The following is a 20,479-nucleotide window of genomic DNA, read 5'->3' as shown; positions in this document are numbered from 1 at the left end:
ATTTCTTTCTCTTAAACCTTATCCCCAATAGTCTGTGACATACTTCCCTCTTCAGCAGTTACTCTCCCAGGGGAGAGAAGAAGCCATAATGCCATCTGGCTCCATAACCTATGAAAGTCTCCACTCTTGCTGAGTGCTTGCTCTGCTTTGCCCCATGCTCACAGCTGAGCCAGAGTAGGAGATCAAATTGGTGTCCCAGGTAAGAAGTAGAAATCTCCAGTTTTTGATTTAATACCCATTTGCTGAGCGACACATTCTTTCTGCTGGTTGGCCATGTTGGGTCATTGGAACCTTAATACCATTAAGATACATCATGGCTTCAAGCTTTTAGTCAGACAAATCTTCAAAATTGCTCAATAGTCAAAGCTGGTGATTACTTTCCTTGATAACATCCAAAACCTGTATTGTGTGATAATTATTTGTCTAGCCTTTGTCCTCATACTGCCGTCATTCTTAATAGAGAATTCCTACCTTCCGTTTGTCATTTTTTGATGTTAAGATTGCTGAGCAGCACAAACAGTTTAATAGAAAAATAGTAAGCCAAATTGCATGGCACTTGTACAGTCTCATTAATATAATCTGGTTTTATTCTATGTAGTAAATAGTAAACATGTCTGTATGTAGAAGGGAGGAGGGAAGACTGTGCTTTCGGATAAAAACTGTGTCTTGACTCGGGCATAAAGCATCCTGGCAGTGCTGTATGCTGTCAGAACTGAATGGTGTTAAGTGGGGCATGTCACCAAGAGCAGGACTGTAGAAACAGTCGCAGCACTCCCCAGCAAGAACTTTAATAGCGTTTACCATTTAGACATGTGCTAAACTGTGAAGCCCTTGGAGAAGAAGCACCACGGAGTTTAAAACAAAGAAGGAGGATGAGGAGAAACAAAGTAACTGCTTGTACTGCAGGTGAGGAGCGTGAGTACATAGAGCTAGATGTACACTCTGGGGAGGGAGGGGGGGGGGTGTATGTGAAAAGATGGGGCTTGAATCTTTGCATATCTGACAAAAAATTGATATTTTTCTGAAAGAAAACTTTTTTTGCAATGATTAATTTAAAGAAGTGTGATTTTTTTTTAATTTTCTGAGACCTTTCTATAAGAACTTCAGGAGAGCAAATTCCTGTGCAAAAAAATGTAAACATCTGCACATAATTTGTAAATTCTACATATTTTTCATTAACTTAATAGTTTTCTTATTAGCCCAGATCTCAGCACAATCCATTATATAGTACTTTGCCTTAATGGTGTTACTATGCTGCCTTCTGATCTTATTCTTCGGTTACCCCATCTGTCCTGTCAGTAGCAGAAGAGAGGGAAAGAGTACTGTTTCACTATATGTTTTCAAGACTGAGAGATAGGCAAGCTCTGCACGATATTTGAAGCCCACCCTTCATTGGCACCAATGCATTTGGAGGACTTCTGCTTAGCTTAGAGGGAACGGTGCTAGGCAGGTGGGCAAGCCTGTATGGGCAGGCCTGCTGACATGCTGTTCTGCCTACAAGAATTGGCTCTATCTGCCCTTCCTGTGATGGACTATTTCCAACTTCAGGAACTGCCCTGGGTGTGGGGGGCAGGAGCATGTCCAAAGTTCCCTGCACAAAGGCATTGGGATCTTTGTTTCTGATGTTTTCAGCAGGAATGGTGGTTATTTTGTCTCATGAGGTTATTTCTCCTGCTGCATTTTCAGCTCTCATTGAGGCTTGGAGGGATGAGAATTATTTCTCTTCCACCCATCCTGGGGTCTGTCAGCTAGGGAGGTCTTGATGGGGATCCCTGAAGAGCTTGGATTCTTTATGGTGTTAGAACTTAGCCCAGATTGTTAAGCAAGCCCTGCAATCAGAGACTGATCCTCTAAAAAGCAGGCTATAAATGAATGAACTATAAACTATCCCTCTACCAGTAATTAAGCTATTTGTATACCACAAAACCTCTTGGATCTGTGTGGTTAACAGATGCAAGCACTGTAATGCATAGGGAATTGTATACTTTAAATTACAAAATCTTATCTATAAAATTTAGCAAATAGATGGGTTTTCATCATCCTTCTAAAGATTTGCTATGAAGAAATTGCCAAGATCCTTGCCCCAGAGACCAGCTTGGTAAGCTAAAGTTCTAATTAAAAAATGTTTGTAAACACAGCCCTTTACTATTGGGAAAGAAAATAAACTAAGTGGTCCATGGATGGTTTGGAATGTCTTTGGATCCACAAACCCCCTCAAATTCAGATTTGCAGCAGGATCCTCCTTAGAGAGAGGAAAAAGAGGAGCAGTCTTGCCTTATTGATGTGATCTTGGAGGCCCTTGAAGTCCCTGGAGAACCTGCAGCTGACCCCTCACAAGGGGATCCTCTGTTGGAAGGGTTGGTGGGCCCATTGAATAATTTTCCACTTAAAAAGCTCTTGCCCACATTATGTAGGTGGAATGGGAGTGTTTGGATGGGATTCTTAGGGGGGCATAGGTCCTTGAGTGACTTTATACTTTTGCCCTTGAGGAGGTGGAAAAGCATTGGAATATCCAAGTTTCCAAGTTACTTATATACCACCTATCAATGGAGATTCAGGTACTCAAGCATTTCTCCCTGTCTGTCCCTAATGTCACAGGGGATAAAAAAAAAAAAAAAGACTGCTGTGCCAGTTCCAGGGGTCTTCAACCATGGCATGAGAAGAGAGAGGAGCAGCATCCGGTGTCCAAGTGGCCTTCTGTGGGATCTGTATAGCTAGGGTTATGCTGTGTTGGTTGCTGCAGCTGCCACAGTCTCCTGAAGTCTTTACTTTACTTTACTGTTCGATACTGTTAATTATGCAGTTTTGTTTGGTATTAACCTGGATTCAGTCATCTCTTACCGACCAGAGTTTTTATGTTTGGAGTGGAGGTCACAAATCACAGTTGTTTGATTTGTGTTCTGGAGTGCCTCAAGGCTCATCATTGTTAGCTTTGCTATTTAATTTGTTTTTGGCCCTTATTGGTGGTTTATTGACTGATCTTTGGAATTGGATATTGATTGTATGGCAGGGTTTTTTGGGTTTTTTTTGAGTTTCTGGACAACTGAGAAGACAGCTTTTATCAACTTATCTATCTGCAATTGTTGATTTGATGACTGCAGCAAAATCAAAAATTCTCTGGCTTTCTGCCACCAGTATGGAGGGTGCTCTGGAATTTTTTTTGTATGATGGAGTAAAGATTTCTGTTCAATCAGTGGTCAAAAGCCTAGATGTGTTATTAGATTCTTTGTTGTCATTTCATAACCAGTTAATGATTATGGTTAAAACAGTATTTTTAAAGATGCATTTAGTGTTGAGGGTCCGTAGTTTGCTCTTAGAAATGAATTTTCGACAGTGTTTTGTGTTGTTGTATTTGAACTACTACAATGCATTATTTTGTGGGTTTTCTCAGAAGTCATTTCAGGCATTGCAGATAGCCCAAAATTCTGCTTCACGTGTTATTGGGAATTTGCCTTCCAGTATTATGAAGGATCCAGTTTAAACTTTTGGTGTTGGTGTGCAGGGCAATACCCCCTGATCTCGCTGTTGTGTGATTGCTTATACTCCTGTGAGAAGTCTGCTAGTGGTACCTTCAGTATATGTCAGATGCATATGGTATCAATGAGACACAGTTGTGAAATGCCTTGCCAGACTCGATTAGTCAAATATCTTCACTTGTGCAGTTTCATAAGCAATTGAAGACAAATTTCTTTCAAAGGGTTTCTGAGTTTTGAGTAGTGGTTGAAAGGGCTATATGTAAGAGTGTGTAATACTGTATGTTTGTTTAAATTATTATGTGTGTTATATTGTAACTTGCATAGATTCTGGGCTATGCGGGGAAATACATATTTTAAATAAATTTAAATAAAATCCTGTTCCTCGCTGATCCGTTAATGTGGATCAAAAGGGTTCTCATACTCCATGGAACTGTTTCCCTTCCAAAGAGTCCCATGTCTGGATCATACTCTTCTCCATGGTCAATGTAAATATCATATACTTTCTCCATTGCAATAGGAGGAAAGCCAGTTAAGCAATATGGTCTTAAGAGAATAAACTTGACCATCTCAGGAATGTTTTTCGCCCTTTTCTAATCGATGCTTAAATAGTTACATCCCCCAGTATGAAAGCAGGCTTTGAGTGCACTAACATTGACCAGATGGTTGAGATAAACAATGATATCCAGAAGGAATGTATCAGAAGACAACTTCAAAACATATGCCCCAGGCCTGCTTCAGGAGTGCCACGTTTTTTTTACAATTGCCAGACTCGCCAATCTTCATAAAAAAAGCTCATTTCAGAGCAATGTTGGTTCTCAACTCATTTCTACATAAGGCACATGATCCATAAGGGATCTAATACCCACAACACCTGCCAACAACTTTGTTCATTAAATAAATGACATCATGTAAAAACTGTGCCTTTACACAGGTCTCTTTTAATATTATATTTCATTACTCCTGGTGGAATTTTTTTTTTTTTCACATGGATATCATATTGGCTTTCTTATTGGGAAAATATGTTTCTGAAGGTTTACTTAAAGTAGAGTCGAAATTATTTGATGTACCCAGGTGACACTGATTTATCTCCCTCTTCATGGCATCCCCATTTCAGCAAAAGGCAGTAGTGCTAGGTAAGATTCTCAGGCCCAATGTTTGTAAATTCCTTGTTCCTGCTTCCTCTCTTGAAACGTGCATTCAGTATGTCTCTCTTCTCTCTTTCATTTATTCAGAAGAGAAACACAGCAGAGATGACTGTAGAATAGAAAAGCAGCTTTATTGGTTCTTATTGACTTGACATGGGCCTGTGTTTCGATTCAAATGCTTGTATCAGGAGTTTGAAAGAAACCCAGTGGCAGTAAAAGAGTGGTTGATCGCTGGAATAGTCTTCCACTACAGGTGATTGAGGCCAGCAGTGTGCCTGATTTTAAGGCCAAATGGGATCGGCACATGGGATCTATTCACAGGGCAAAGGTAGGGGAGGGACATTAGGGTGGGCAGACTAGATGGGCCATGGCCCTTATCTGCCGTCTATTTCTATGTTTCAGATATCTATGGTGTTGTGATGAGTACAACTTGCAGAACAATTAAGTGAAGCTTGTCTGCCAACCTTGTTGGTTACTCATTCACGAGAAGCTTAACGATGCTACAGTGTTAAGCTTCCTTTCTCTCTCTATCTCTCTCTGCCTTGTGCCCTGAGTCAAACCTGTTTGTTCCCCTCCATGCAGCATCTCTCACTTCCTCCCCTTCATTATCATGTGCAACATTTTTCTCTCCCCATGCACCCATGCTGTCCACCCAGTGTCCAACATTTCTCCCTCTCTCTTCTCCATGCATGTCTCCCTCCCCTCCACCATTTGCAGGATTTCTCCCTCTTACCCCTTTCTACCTCTTTGTTGCATCGCTCCCTTCCTCTCCTCCACACCAGGTCCAACAGTTATTCCTCGCTCTCCCCCCATGCACAACAGTTTTCTATCCCTCTCATCCCTCTGTGCAGCAGCTTTCCCTCCCTCCCATCCCCCTGTGCAGCAGTTTTTCTTTCCTCCTATCCCAGCACCTCCTGATTGACCTCTTCAACCATATGATCTGCCATATGGACCTCCCAAATCTGAACAGGCTGCTTCTGGCTCCTTGCCAGGGTTTCCCTCTGCCGCGTCATCAGTGACACGGCAGAGGGAAGGCCCTGGTGGCACAGGCCAGGAGCAGCCTGTTCCGAGCACTGCCTCTTCCCGCTGGCCACTGCCACTTCTGCTTTAGGAGACTGGGAGGTGTCAGGACTCACTGAATTGGTGAGTCTGAATTTTTAAGAAAGTAAATCGATGTGAATCAATTCGAATCAGACAGCACTACTTCCCTTCCTGCATCTTGAGCCAGTGTGAGGCAAGGCTTGTCTCCCCTTCAGCTGGAGAAGACACAAATACTTTGCATTTAGAAAGAAAAGGCAACCTTGGGCAGCTCAGAGGGAAGTGTTTCTCTCCTGCCTGATCTGTTTAGATACACAACCTGTTGTCTCCTGTTAATCAGTTGTTTCCATTAGCTGGAAGTAGTGAAGGCACCTTTTGAGAGAGCTACAGTACTTCGTCAACATTACCAAATAATTTGTATAATCTGAGTCTTAGGTCCTGTCCTGTCATCTCCATTTAAATGTTAGCCAAGAATGCAGAGGATTGTGACTCACTTAACCATATCGTCATGAAACATTCTAAGCAACTTTGCTTTAAATCTTACACAGCACATATGGATATTATGAAAGCAAAAGGGAGGTATTTCTATATACCATGTGTATGAAGGTGTGATTTTTATTCCAAATGGCTTTCCTTTTAAAGGGTCACATCTTCAGGAGTGATTGGAAAAGCTTTTGTATGTGTCTTATTCAGTTCTGAAGACTTTGTGCAGGTTTAATTTCAGGCTGTTTTGTCAAAATGCCGGAATTGTGTGAACAGTGCGTTTTAAAGAGGAGAGTGTGTCGCGGTGGTTAGAGCTACAGCCTCAGCATCCTGAGGTTGTGGGTTGAAATCCCGCACTGCTCCCTGTGATCCTGGACAAATCACTTAATCCTGCATTGTACATTAGTACATTCGATAGATTGTGAGCACACCGGGACAGATGAGGAAAATTCTTGAAGTATCTGTATGTAAACCGCTTTGGATGTGGTGGTGGTATCCAAGTCCCAGACCCTTTCCCTGATGTCATAATGCTTGTCAGAAACCCAAAGAGTAGCAACACTCCAGAGCTGAGATTGTGATGTCATCATGCCTCATTCCACCAATGCCTAAGAGCCAACCTCAGCAGTGATGTCACAATGGCTTCATTGTTCTCTACTTGGCTCACTTCTGATATTGTATTGGAGGAGAGTGTGATGCAGTGGTTAGAGTTAGAGCCTCAGCACCCTGAGGTTGTGGGTTCAAACCCCACGCTGCTCCCTGTGACTCTGGGCAAGTCACTTAATCTGTGGACGAAACACAATTAGATTCCTTTATTTCTTCAATCTATGTTAAGAAATTGTCCACAGTATTACAAGTCCCAATTCCTTTTCCTTAGTTGGCGGGACTCAATCAGGAGACTGAGTTGATGAAAGCTTCAGAAGACTGGCAGACAGTCCAAGATGACAGAATGTACTGTTTGTCAGTTGCTTGCTTTTTAAAATTGCTGCCTGAATGTGTGTGACATGTTAATTTATTGGTATTTATTAACTGCCTTTGTGACAAGATTGACCCAAGGTGATGTATTGCACAAAAAATGTGTTCATTTTTTCCCTCATCAGTTTTGAAATATTTATGTACAAGTCTCTATATGGGTTCAGGGTATATGTATGTTAACTCTATTTGAACTTAACCAGCTCTCTCAATTCATATATTACAGCTTATCTTTGTATGTGCTCTCATCTCTGTGTTTTAATAAATGAGAGGCTTAAAATGGGTGGGGAAGGGACACAGCAAAAGCAAAGAGAACATTGTTAAAGTCATTCTTCGGAAAACAGGCAGGATTTAGTAGTAGTTAACTGTCATTAAGTACAGTCCTTTTCTAAAGGGCTCCCATGCCAAAATATTATTTGGTTTGGTGAGTTATCCTTAACTGAATTTTCTTGTCCAGCTCATGATTCTTGTTGGATATGCCAAAGCCGTAGGCAGCCGGGTTGGTGTGGATTAATTGGGCAAGGTTAGGGATGAAATCTCTCTCTCTTCAGTGGTTGGTATTATTTTGAAATGGTAATCGGATTTGTTTGTGCCCTGCCCCTTCCATGTAGGGCACCACTCTCCTGCTCGTTCTATTCTCCTTAACGCACTACCTTTTAGGATTCAACGAGTACCTGTACAGCAGAGCTTGGATGACAGGATCTTCACTCCGTCAGCAGTCTCCGCAGTCTACAGCACTGTAAGTATTTCTTGGACTCTACTTTCAAAGCTGTTTGCTTTAATGCATGTGTCTAGAAGAACAAACTTGTGTGTTACCTACTACAGTCCCTTAACCTGGTGTGATAATTTGTTTAGAGGCCTATATTTACAATGTTGTAAATTTCTCTGGGAATAAACTTAATACTGCAGGTGGAGCATCATAAACTTGAATTGCTGATGGAGTCCAAACCCTTATTTTCTACAGAGTCCAAGAGGTGCATCTAATGGATAAAAATACCAGAATAGCCATTTTGGGTCAGACCGATGTTCCGTCTAGGCCAGTATCTTGCTTCTGTGGTTAATCTAGGCCACAGAATTCTAAAGCGTGACAAGATTACATTTACAAACTCTAGATATACTGTAAGTAGTGGCTTTCCCCATGTCTGTCTCAATAGTAGTTTATGGATTTTCCTCCAGGAAGCTTTTTTTAATCCACTGCTCTTACCACTAGGGCTTTACCGAATAACCACATCCGAATTTGATTCGATTTGGTCCCAAATATATTATTTCTAGTAGGCTGAAAAGTTATTTAAATACGAATAACCTGGGGAGGAGTCAAGATGGCAGTGTGAAGTTGGCTGTAGAAAGATGCTCTTAATTGTTGGCTGAACCTGTTCTAGTTTACCTTGCTGAAATGCCTCATAAACGTAAGGGAGCGGTAAGGGTGGTTCCCCCAACAGCCAAGACTCTCCCTGGATTTCAGCCGACGATAGAGCGTTTTACAGTTAAAACCCCAAATTTACTAGGAGGAGAGGCTCCGGCATTGAACCGCAACGAAGGAGCACTTTCAGTTTCAGAGTTAAGAGGTTTCTCTATCCCCTCCAGAAAGTAGCAGTACCCCGCTGAGCCAGTTGATCTCTTTGGCAGCAGGGAAGGGGTGTTTTTCAACTAAGCAATTGTTGTAGGCTCCAGTCGGGGGCAAGACAGACTCTTGGATAAGGGAATGGCAGGAAAGAGCAGCCGATAATGAAAGACAGCAGTAAACCTTCCCTGGCGGTATCCCTGGAGTCTTATCTGGGAGGTTCTCCAGAGGCTGGATTCTAAAGTGATGAATTCTTCTCGAGAAATTTCCAAACTTGTGAGCAAAATTGATGGTGTGGCAAAAAATTTAGAAGGGACTAGAACAGAGTTTGCTGCTGAAATATCTTCATTAAAGGAAGAAGTTAAATTGTTACAAGAAACTTCTGCAGCTCTTACTAAAGACAAATTGATCATTCATATAAAGATAGAGACTATTGAAAATAATAATAAAAGATTTAATCTCTGTCTCTTGAATTTTCTAAGGTCCCCTAGTATATCTTCTCTTGATCTTTTTAAAAGATATTTGCTTGAGATATTGAAGTTTCCTTCGGAGGCTATGCCTGCTTTGAATCAGATTTATTATATACCTACAAAAATACCTATAAATATACCGATGACCCAGATGGAGAATAGGGAGTTAGGACAAATACAAGAACAAAGAACAGAATAACTTAATGTTTCAGCAATGTTAGTGGTCTAGCAGTGAAGTGGGGCAGGAGCAGTTTTCCTACGCTCCTGCCCTGTGCAGATCTGCTATCAAAAATGGCTGCCTCAACTTCATGCATCAGTCTCATGAGACTGCAGGAACTTGAGGCAAAAATTCTGATAGCGGAGCATCGCTACACCACTAGGGCTTTAAGCTGTGGAGGCTGGAGGGAAGCTGCTTGTTTTGAGACTTGTGAATAACTGAATTCGCGAGTCCCAAAACCGTGAATATAGAGGAAGAGCTGTAAGTACCTGTATATGTTTAAACTGCTTTGAATGAGTAACCACAAAAATGTGGTATACAAGTCCCATCCCCTCTCCTCCCTTTCCTGTTTGCTGTTTGGCCTAGCATTAACCCAACGTGCCTTCATGAAGCGTTTGGTCATGGTGGGAGCATATTTATGCAAACGGGGTATGTGTGTGTGTGTCCTTATCTGTATATGATTGGCTGGTCAAAAGCTCAACAATAAATAACCAAAACCATCTGAGTTCTTGAGTCAGTAGGGCTTATCAGTTATCAGAAATTCCCATTTAGCTTTCCACCTGAAGTGTGTTTACCAGCATTTGTTTACATGGTTCACTTTAATTGTTCAAGGTGAATTTACAGCTCCTACATCACAATTTCCTATTCACCTCAACACATCCCCAAGGTAAAAGCAAAAGAAACCAAACTTTTCCTTCCATTTTTTAATACCAAAAGTGAACATAGTAAAATTATTCTGTTATACCAAACTGTGTTCTGCCCAATATTTCAGGTGTGCTGCAAGAGGCCCGGAGAGGAGGAGAGCCACCAGCGCCGGCTGACTGCCTACATGACGTGCCTCTCATGGTGAGAAGCCCATCCTGGAGGCAGTCAGCTGGCGCCAGTGCCTCTCCTCTCTGCACGTCTTCCTTTCCAGCACCCCCCACTGGCGGCTCAGGGCCTGTCTGGAGGGCCTTTGCGCTTGCGTGAATGTCGATGTCATGACATCAGTCATGCGCATGACATCGCATCGACATCTGTGCACTTCTGGATGCCTCGAACTACGGCCACCACGTTTAGTGTGCCGCGGCTTGACAAAGTTTGCGAGACACTGTCCTTGAGGGAAGTATTGTAGAGATGAGGCCCAAAGTAAGCTTCTGGAGATCTAGTGCAGTGCTTGAGTGATTTGCATGCCCAGTATATCCATAGATATACATTTAAGTCAATAAAAAAATTGATAAAATATTTTTAGTTTTGATGTTTTAATCATCTTATTGTACATTGTCAAATTCTTTTATGTATGTACTGTATAAAACAATTTTAAATAAAACAAAACATTGCAGACTACTAGCCAATTTCATTCAACAGAAATTATACATATGATAGAATAAGATGAAACCCTGTTTCCTGAATTGTCTCATTTCCAGTTTAAGGGAAGAGCTTTCCAAATAGAAGGCCCTATGAGTCTGTACCCAGCCTGCCAAGTTCAATCCTCGAGGGCTGCAAACAGACCAGGTTTTCAGGATATCCCTAATGACTATGCATAAGAAAACTCTGTATGCCCACTACATCCATTTATCAAAAAGTAAACTGACCTCACTTAAAACCTGTCTATGGAGATTGATTAAAAATTTGGAAGTTGCTCAGAGACGTGAAACTCTTTAGGGAAGGTATATACCTCCCCAGTATGGGTACAGAATTTACCTTCCAGTCATTGCAGCTTTTTCAATAATGATCACACTCCAAACCAGGGAAATTTAAAGAATATATCAGTCTTTTAAAACTACTTCAAAAATGATGGCATTCTTTGTTTGTATGTTTCATGAAAGCAAACATCACTTGAAATAGGTGACTTATAATGCTATTACTTAGCTTTATAATAATAATAATAATAATAACTTTATTTTTTTATACCGCAATACCACAAAACAGTTCAGAGCGGTTTACAGGATAAGAGACTGTACATTTACAGCGAAGTTACAGCTTAGTTATAGCGAAGTTACATCGAGGTTACAGCATATCGAAAAACAGTTCAGAGCGATTTAAACAATGTAGGTGCAGAGAATTGGTTAACAATTATATGGCATAAACCAGTGACAATTACAAAAAGATCCAATAATTGTTGCATGGGGAGAGGGGAAGGGTAGGGAGGGAGGCAAGGGATTATTAGTTTGGTCGGGGGGACGGGGGTTAGAGGAATTTATCAAAGAGGTATGTTTTTAGAGATTTCCTGAAGGATTGATAAGTTGGGGCAAGAGAGATGAGAGTGGACAGGCAGTCATTCCATTTGCCAGCTTGGAAAGAGAGGGTTTTATCGAAGAATCTTTTGTGGATGCATCCTTTTGGGGAGGGGTAGGCAAACAGGTGTGCATTGCGTGTACGGTTAGAGCCTGGGAAGGTGAAGTGGCGTGAAAGATATATCGGGGCTGAGCCAGTTAGGGTTTTGAAGCAGAGGCAGGCGAATTTGAAGATGATCCTTGCTTCGAACGGTAGCCAGTGAAGTTTCCTGTAGAAAGGGCTGATGTGGTCTGATTTTTTGAGCCCGTAGATGAGGCGGACTGCGGTATTCTGAATAAGTCGTAGTCGTTTAATGGTTTTCTTGTAGGAGCCCAGATATATGATATTGCAGTAATCCAGGGAGTTTAGAATTAGGGATTGGACCAGCAATCTGAAGGTGGGAAAATCAAAGTAATGTTTGATGGAGCGGAGTTTCCAAAGGGTGGAAAAACATTTTTTGACCTGGGTGTTAGTGTGTTGTTCTAAAGTGAGGCATCGGTCCAAGATGACTCCGAGGATTTTTATAGTAGAGTTGATTGGATATGTTATGCCATTAAGATGCAGGGTGGTGGATGTTAGTTTGTGGTTGGGACTTGCAAGGAAGAACTTGGTTTTTTCTGGGTTTAGTTTCAGTTTGAAGCGAGTGGTCCAGTTTTCTACCATGGTGAGTACAGTTGAGATGAATTGTTCAGTCTCATTTGACAGTGAGGTGATGGGTATGATGATTGTAATGTCATCCGCGTATATATAGGATTTCAGGTTACGGTTCGATAGCATGTGTCCCAGTGATGCCATGTAGATATTGAATAGTGACGGGGATAGGGGGGAGCCCTGGGGGACTCCGCAGGGGTTGCTCCATGTGTGGGAGAAGGTTCCGTCATTATGGACTTGGTAGGTTCGGTTTTTTAGGAAGCCTGTGAGCCAGGTTAGTACTTGTCCGGCGATGCCTATGGAGTCGAGGCAGTTAATCAGAATGTCATGGTCTACTAGGTCGAAGGCACTGCTGAGGTCGAACTGTAGTAGCAGTGCGCTGTTTCCCAGTGAGAATAGTTGGAGGAGGTGATTGGTTAGTGAGGCTAGAACGGTTTCCGTACTGTAATTGGTGCGGAATCCAGACTGGGATTCGTGGAGGATGTTAAATTTCTCTAGGTATGATGTGAGGTAGTGATTGACCAGTCCTTCCATGATTTTTTGGAAGAGAGGAATATTGGCGATGGGTCTGTAGTTGGAGATTACGGAGGGAGATTCTTTGGGGTTTTTAATTATTGGAGATACGAGGATGTGTCCAAGTTCCAGTGGGAAGTGGCCGGTTGTCATGCACAAGGTTATCCAGTTGAAGAGTTCCGCTTTGAAGGGGAGGGGGGCAGTTTTCATGATGGTTGGAGGGCAGTTATCTAGTAGGCAGTTGGATTTGGAATATTTTGAGTATAGCTTGAGAAATAGGTTCCAGTCTGGGTTATTGAAGTGGGACCAGGTCATGTCTGCTGGTGAGCCCTCCTTTTCTGGAGAGGGTGGTTGGATATATGGGTAAGTGCTGGTTGTTGTGAGCGTTGTTTTCAAGTTGAGAATTTTATTGGCGAAGTAGTCAGCTAGGCTTGTTGGGGAGGGTGGTAGTTCAGTGGGGGAGTTTTTATGTGGGACGGTGTCCATTAAGGAGTTAACTATTCTGAAGAGTTTATTAGTGTTTAGGGATGGGGTGTTGATAAGTTGGGCGTAGTGCTTGTGTCGTTTTTCTTTAATCATTTTTTTGTATTCTGTGACTTTAATTCGCCATGAGTGTCTATCTGTGTTTGTGCCTGTTTTGCACCAGGTTCTTTCCAGTTTGCGTACTTCACGTTTGAGGGCAAGAAGATCTGCATCGAACCATTTAGCTGAGGAGCGGTGTTTTTTCTTGTAAAGTTTCAGTGGAGCAATGTCGTTTAGGGTCTTATTGCTGAAATTGTTCCAGTCTGAGATGAAGTTAGGGTCAGGATCTGGGATGGATGTTGGGTTGTAGTGAGACCAGAATTCTTCTGGGTTGAGTTGGCCTCTAGACCATTTTGTTTTTTCTTTGTGGGTGGTTTTTGGTTGTTTTTTGGTTTGTTTTATTAGCCAGTGTAATTTGAAATTGCAACGGAGGTGATCAGACCAGGGGGTGGTGGACCAGTTTTCTTCTTTAAGGTTGATGCTGGGGGTTGAAGTGGTGTTGGGGAGGAAGGAGATCAGATCTAGGTGATGGCCTTTGTCATGGGTTTTTGTAGGGGGTGGTTTAGAGAAACCTAGGGAGGTTAGGAAGGAGAGGAGATCGGCCACGTTGGAATTCTCTTCCTGTTCAAGGTGTAGATTGACGTCCCCTGCAAGAAGGTTGTGGGTGCCCGCGACGGAATTTGTGAGGAGGTATTCATAGAAATCTTCTTTGGCTTGGTTCCATTTGCTGGGGGGGGAGTAAAATAGTGTAATAGTTAGATTGTCTTTGCAGTCGGCTTTGGAGATTTTGCAGGAGAGTATTTCCAGAGCGTTGGTCAGTTTAGAATCGAGGATTTGGAACTGGAAGTGGTCGCGGAGGATTATTGCTAGGCCGCCACCTCTTCTAAAGTTTCTTGATAATGGAATGATTTTGTAGTTTGGAGGGAGTAGGTCTCTGATGATGGGGTCATGGTCGGAAATTAGCCATGTTTCGGTGAGGAGTAGGATATCGAGGTGGGTTTCTTCTAGCCAATCTTTGATCAGTTGGGCTTTGTTTCTAGCTGATCGAATGTTCAGATAGGCACCCAATATTGTTTGGTGTTCCGAGGGAGTGATGGGCTGAGTACTTGGTAGATTTTTTAGGAGTCTATTTCTTTTTTGTGTTGGTCTGGAGGAGTGTCGGGTGGAGTTGATTACGGTGATCGGGAATGGGCCTGATTCCTTGTAGTCATGGAGGATATTGGAGGGGGGAAGTGGTCTAATTGGTTTGATGGCTCTGTTCCAAGTAAGGTAGGTGGGGATGGGTTCAAATGCTAAGGTTCTGGTGATCCAATTTCTTGTGCTGAGTAGATAGAGGAGGAGGAGAGTAAGCAGTTTTTTTGTGAAATTAGGCATGTTGGGCCTTGCAGAAGTTTGATAGAGAGTGATGAAGGGTTGAGTAGGGGTTGGAGGGAGAGATTGATGGGGCTGGGGTGAATTGAGGTAGATGTAAAGGTGATTCTGCAGTAGTTGGTAGGAGAGTATCAGAGGTTGATGGGTCTAGCTGGTGGAGTATGCAGTTGGGGTATGCGGTTGGGAAACTGAAGTCATGCAGGGGGGAAGAGTGATTGTTCAAGTGTGCAGAAAGGTGAGGAAGTAGTCATGCACATACTTAGCTGCTAGGCCAGTCTGGAATATCCCGGTCAGGTTGGACTATTTGGAAGCAGTCGTCGGCTTATGAAAAGTTTGGGGTCCCAACGTGGCCCCGTTTTGTTTTTCTTCTTCAGGAGACCCAATTGTAAAAGTACTGAGAGTCCTTTAAAGCTTTAAATAACTATTTTGAATTGGTGATGTAAACACACCTAAAAAACAAAATAAATGTGACAAAGTCGAGTGTGAGTAAAGATTTCACTGCTCACTCTACGACAAAATGCTCAAATAAACTTATAAGGTTGTACTATGAGAGAGAAACATACAAACAAAGAATGCCATCATTTTTGAAGTAGTTTTAAAAGACTGTGATATATTCTTTAAATTTCCTTGGTTTGATCAATCTCCATAGACAGGTTTTAAGTGAGGTCAGTTTACTTTTTGATACAAGCACTTTCTGACTTCCTTCTGTTTTCAATCGGAAGTTTCCCTGCAATTTCTTAAGGAAATTTATTTTGTCACTACATCCATTTATGCAGATCTGTCATGCATATTCTTTAGGTAGATCCTGAAAACTGCTCTGCTTGAAGTCCTCAAGAACTGAACTTAGACAAGCTTTGTCTATACCAACCTTGTTATCCTAACAGAAGGAACACTTACTAAAGATATTGAACACAATCTAATGATATATAGGCACAACGGGTTAAAAGATAGAAAATAGAGAATAGGTAAATGTTCAGTATTCTCAATGGAGAAGAGTAAATATAGGGGTTCCCCAGAGGGCTGTGCTAGAACTGCTTTTTTTAACATATTTATAAATGTTCTAGAGACGGGAATAACTAGTGAGATAATTAAATTTGCTGTTCACACAAAGAAGATTGTGAAAAATTGCAGGAGGACTTAGTGAGACTGGGAGACTGAGCATCAAAATGGCAGAGATCATTTAATATGAGCAAGTGCAAAATGATGCATGTGGGGAAGAGGAACCTGAACAACTATCGTATTTTTTTGCTCCATATAACGCACTTTCCCCCCCCAAAAAAGCGGGTGGCAATGTCTGTGCGTCTTTTGGAGCAAATATAATCATTTTTACACCCCCCTCCCCCGGTACCTTTTTAAATTATGGTGGTCCTGCAGTGTATCGGCAAGAGTGAGCTTTCCACGCTCCTGCACCTCCCTCGCTGGATGGCTGTCTCATCATATCTTGCAGCCAGCGCACAAGGTAGGAGCGAGCTTTCAGGGCTCCAGCCTGGCCCCACGCCACTCCCTTAATGGCTGCCGTCAATTCTCACAGGATATGGAGGGGGGGACAGGGTGCAGAGCCTGGCAGAGAATGAAGGGGGCTGAGTGCAGAGCCTGGTATATTTTATTAAATATATTAGTACACAATTTGGTTCAGAATGTTTTCTCCTCTAAACCTAGGTGCGTCTTATAGTGCAAAAAATACAGTATGCAGAGTTCCACATTAGGCATCACTGCCCAAGAAAAGGATCCAAGGGCCATCGTTGATGAAATTCTCTGCTCAGTGCAGCAGTGGCTATGAAAGCAAATAGGATGTTAGGAATTAAGAAAGAAATGGAAAACAAAAATGAGAATGCTATATTCCTTAGCAACAGCAGCAGATGAATCCAGAGACCAATGGGATAGCACACATCTACCAGCAGGTGGAGATAGAGAAACTGATTAACAGGTGGTCCTATTGGCTGGCACTCCTCCTGTATCTCCAGAATGCTCTATCTCCCAGCAGGTGATGGTCGCTATTCAAATAGCTCCTGAATTCTGGCTGTGACTGGAACTTTATTTTCTCCTGGTGAGGTTTCTCTTCATTGAGACTGCCATTCTGTTTCTCCTGTTGAGATTTTCTCTTCAGTGAGACAGGGGTGTCCGGCTGAACAGTGCCAGCTTTAGGGGTTACACCTGGGCCCCCCCAGGTCCCTGCCTCACCCTCCCTCCATTGCTAGAGGGTCTGACTGGGTCCCGATTTTTTCTTCTTTCCCTTTTCTGTTTAAAAAAAAAAGGGAGACCACAGTTGCTACATTCTGCCCTGTTAGTGCTGCACAACCAGCTCTTACTGGCTTCAACCGGCCCTAACAACAAGCTTGTGAGTATGTATGTGTTTTTTTACTGTTTGAACTTCAGGTTCTGTTTGGGAGTTTAGTACTGTGGGTTCAGTCAACGTACGTTTAAGGAATGGATATTTTATTGAGGCTAAATTTTATGACTAGAAATCCGTTGGGGGAGCCGGGACTTTCCTGCCCTTTGCATGCACGCGCTTGGTTTCCTTGTTGGTTACAGCGCGGCAGTAGTGGTGCGATTTCATGCTCGCATTTGTTCTCCTTGTTGGGTTTCAGTGCAGCAGTAGTAGTCCTGTTTATTCCGAGGCTCTCTTTCGTTGGTGTTTGTTGCGGCCATGTGCAGCTGATTGTACATGTGCCGGTTTATAGCAGCGCGCATGAGATGGGACATGTTTTTTCCAGCGCTGTGGGAAGCACCACACCATTCTTCTGGTTATTCACAGAGTCTGATTTTCTTTCTATGTAGGCTGCGGCAGGGTAAATTTTGCGGGGCTTGAATCCGACTATGTTTCTAGGAGCGTTGATGCAGCGGCCATGTATCAGCGAGAATCAGGCGTGTGCTTGGGTCTCCGGCGATGGCAGGAGAGCTGCAGTATTCCGGTAGTTTATTTACAGCTGACTTTGCTCAGGGTATGCCGCGGCTTCTCTCCTTTCCGGTTCAGACAAGTTGTACGTGTTTCACCAGCTTTGGGACAAACTTGGGCAGATTTATATGTCTATGTCTGTGTTCCTGCTGTATTCACTTAAAGGAAGCTGCTAGTTTAATCGGACTCTGGGGTTAGCACTCAAAGGGATTACCAGAGAGACTCTGACCTGTGCTAGGTCATCCAGTCTCGGTTTGTCTCCGGACTGGGTCAACGTACGGCAACTCATGGCACAGTGAGATCAGCAGTAAGATAGTGCCCTGTATTTCACACGGATCTCTCTTGGGGTCCCTGCAGATTGAGCCTTTGTCTGTTGGTAACTGTCCTTCTTATTTGGGCCTCTTTGCTGTGCTGCATTTGTCTAGTAGTGGCATAGGATATATATGCCTAAAGGTAGTACTAACAGTTTCCAAGTTCGGGCTGTCTCTATGGGCATAATGACACTTCGCATCTTCCTGCGGCCAGGACTCTCTTTCTCTATTTCTGAGAGGGCCTGGACTTCAGATTTCCCTGCTTATCACACTGGTTTCTCCTGTCGCCATCTTCTCATGGCACATGCTAGACCAGGGGTGTCCAACCTTTTGGCTTCCCTGGGCCGCATTGGCCAAAAAAAATGTTTCTGGGGCCGAACAATGCACAAACAATGCAGCAAGACAGAGGAGGGAGCCGGCAAGACGGTAAACACCCGGGAGTAGCAGAGGGAAACACTGCATCGCCCTCGATTAATAATAATAACTTTATTTTTCTATACCGCCATAGTCAAACTGACTTCTAGGCGGTTCACATAGAAAGAAGGCTGGACAATCAGCGAATTACAAAATGCAAGAAGAAGGAAGTTACATCATGAATTGGAGAAACATGGTGAAAGAATACATGAGAGAAGAAAGATGTTACATAATACAATGGAGTTATAAGGTGATCTCATTAAGCAAGGAATTTGTCAAATAGAACAGTTTTAATTGATTTTCGGAGTGTGTTGTAGGTTTGCCTGGCTTTATTTATGTGGATTCCCAGCCAGGATTGCTGTCTGTTTGCTTGGAACATGAAGGTTCTTTCTAGGAAGGATTTGTATTTGCAGCCTGTGATCTTTGGGTATGCAAAGATGTTTTTGTTTTTGGTTGTACGTGTGGGGTTGTGCAGAGTGAAGTGTGTTTGCAGGTAGGAAGGTGCTAGGCCCCAGACTTGCTTGAAGCAGATACAAGCAAATTTGAACAGTATTCGCGCCTCCACAGGTAGCCAGTGTAATTTCTTGTAGTAGGGGCTAATGTGGTCTTTTTTTCTCAGTCCGAAGATCAAGCGAACTGTAGTGTTTTACACTAATCTTAATTTTTGTACTGTTTTATTTGGGATGCCCAGGTAGGCGATGTTGCAGTAATCTAGGGTAGATAGGATCAGCGACTGCGCCAGTAATCTGAATGATGTTGTGTCAAAAGTATTTTTTAATAGTTCTTAGCTTCCACATTATATAAAAGCATTTCTTCACCAGTAGGTTTGTGTGGTCAGTCATGGTTAAGTGAGTATCTAGAGTGATGCCCAGTATTTTTATGGTTTTGGCGATTGGATATTCATGGCCGTTTATTTTTAACGATGTTTTCGTTATTTTGTTGTTGGGGCTTGCCAGAAAGACTTTTGTTTTCTCTGTGTTTAGTTTTAGTTTGAAGCTGGTGGTCCATTTTTCAATTTCTATCATTGTGTGTGAGAGGTTTTCTATAGTTTCATTTGTGATGTCATTTAAGGGGATTAGGATGGATATGTCGTCTGCGTATATATAGTGTTTTAAGTTTAATTTTTGTAGTAGGTGACCTAAGGATGCGAGGTAGATGTTGAATAATGTGGGTGATAGAGGGGAGCCTTGGGGCACCCCTGATGGGTTTTTCCATGGGTTGGAGTAATTTCTGTTGCTGGTTACTCGGTAGGATCTGTTTGTTAGGAATTCTTGGAACCATTTCATTACCTTTCCTGAGATTCCTATTGCGTCAATGCATAGTAGCATGATTTCGTGGTCTACTAGGTCTAACGCACTGCTGAGGTCAAGTTGCAGAATCAATGCGCTTTTGCCTTTGCTGAAAAGATCATATAGGTGGTTTAGTATGGAAGCTATGACTGTTTCTGTGCTGTATCCTTTCCTGAAGCCTGATTGGTGTTCACTGAGGGTGTTAAATTTGTCTAGATAGTCTGTTAGTTGAAGGTTGACCAATTCTTCCTGTAGCTTTGTGAAAAGGGGAATGCTTGCTATAGGTCTGTAATTGGTTGTTAGTGTTGTTGAGGTTTTTTGATCTTTGGGTATCGGAGTAATTAGTATGTGTCCCATATCCTTGTTTAAGGTTCCGTTTGTAAGGGAAGTTGTTAACCACGTGAATAGTTCAATTTTGAAGTTAGGGGGGGCAACTGTCATGATTTTAGGGGAGCATTCATCGAGAAGGCAGTTAGATTTGGAGTAGTTGTTGAATAAACTTAGGAACTGGTGCGAGTTTGGGAATTCGAAGTGATCCCAATTCATGTCTGCTCTGGGAACCTGATCATGGGGTTCAAGGTATTGAAGAGTATTGGTTGTGGGTGTGGGTAGAGTAGTTCTTAGGTCAGGGCTGCACAAAATACTTCACGGGGCCGCAGGTTGGACACCCCTGTGCTATACGGACCCCCCAACTATTCTGTCAAACCCGCGGAGGAGCGTGCGCTATGTGGCTGTTAGCCTCATCCCTGAAGCTCTCATTAGCGATGTGAGCTTTGTCTAACACCTGTTAGGATGCTGTTGTTTTCCAAGGGGCGGTAGATGCAGCATCTTGATTGCGTCTAGTACGTATTCACTTTAAAGGACATGTGTATTTCGCTCACGTTGCATGGAGTTAGT

General features: G+C 42.7%; 1 protein-coding gene across 7 annotated transcripts in view; it reads left to right on the top strand.

Annotated features, from left to right (window-relative positions):
- The window catches only part of EIF4G3 (eukaryotic translation initiation factor 4 gamma 3), a 298,034-nt gene that overhangs the window by 43,538 nt on the left and 234,017 nt on the right, over positions 1–20,479 (top strand). For all 7 annotated transcript variants that reach the window (XM_033921697.1, XM_033921695.1, XM_033921696.1 and 4 more), the window contains exon 2: positions 7,772–7,850. In XM_033921697.1, the coding sequence (XP_033777588.1) occupies positions 7,772–7,850 (79 nt within the window). The remainder of the gene's footprint in view (positions 1–7,771; positions 7,851–20,479) is intronic.

This window comes from Geotrypetes seraphini, chromosome 15 (genome assembly GCF_902459505.1).
Source record: "Geotrypetes seraphini chromosome 15, aGeoSer1.1, whole genome shotgun sequence".
NCBI classification, from domain to species: domain Eukaryota; kingdom Metazoa; phylum Chordata; class Amphibia; order Gymnophiona; family Dermophiidae; genus Geotrypetes; species Geotrypetes seraphini.
Note: the sequence above shows the minus strand (reverse complement) of the source record. Positions and strands in the feature narration are given on the sequence as shown.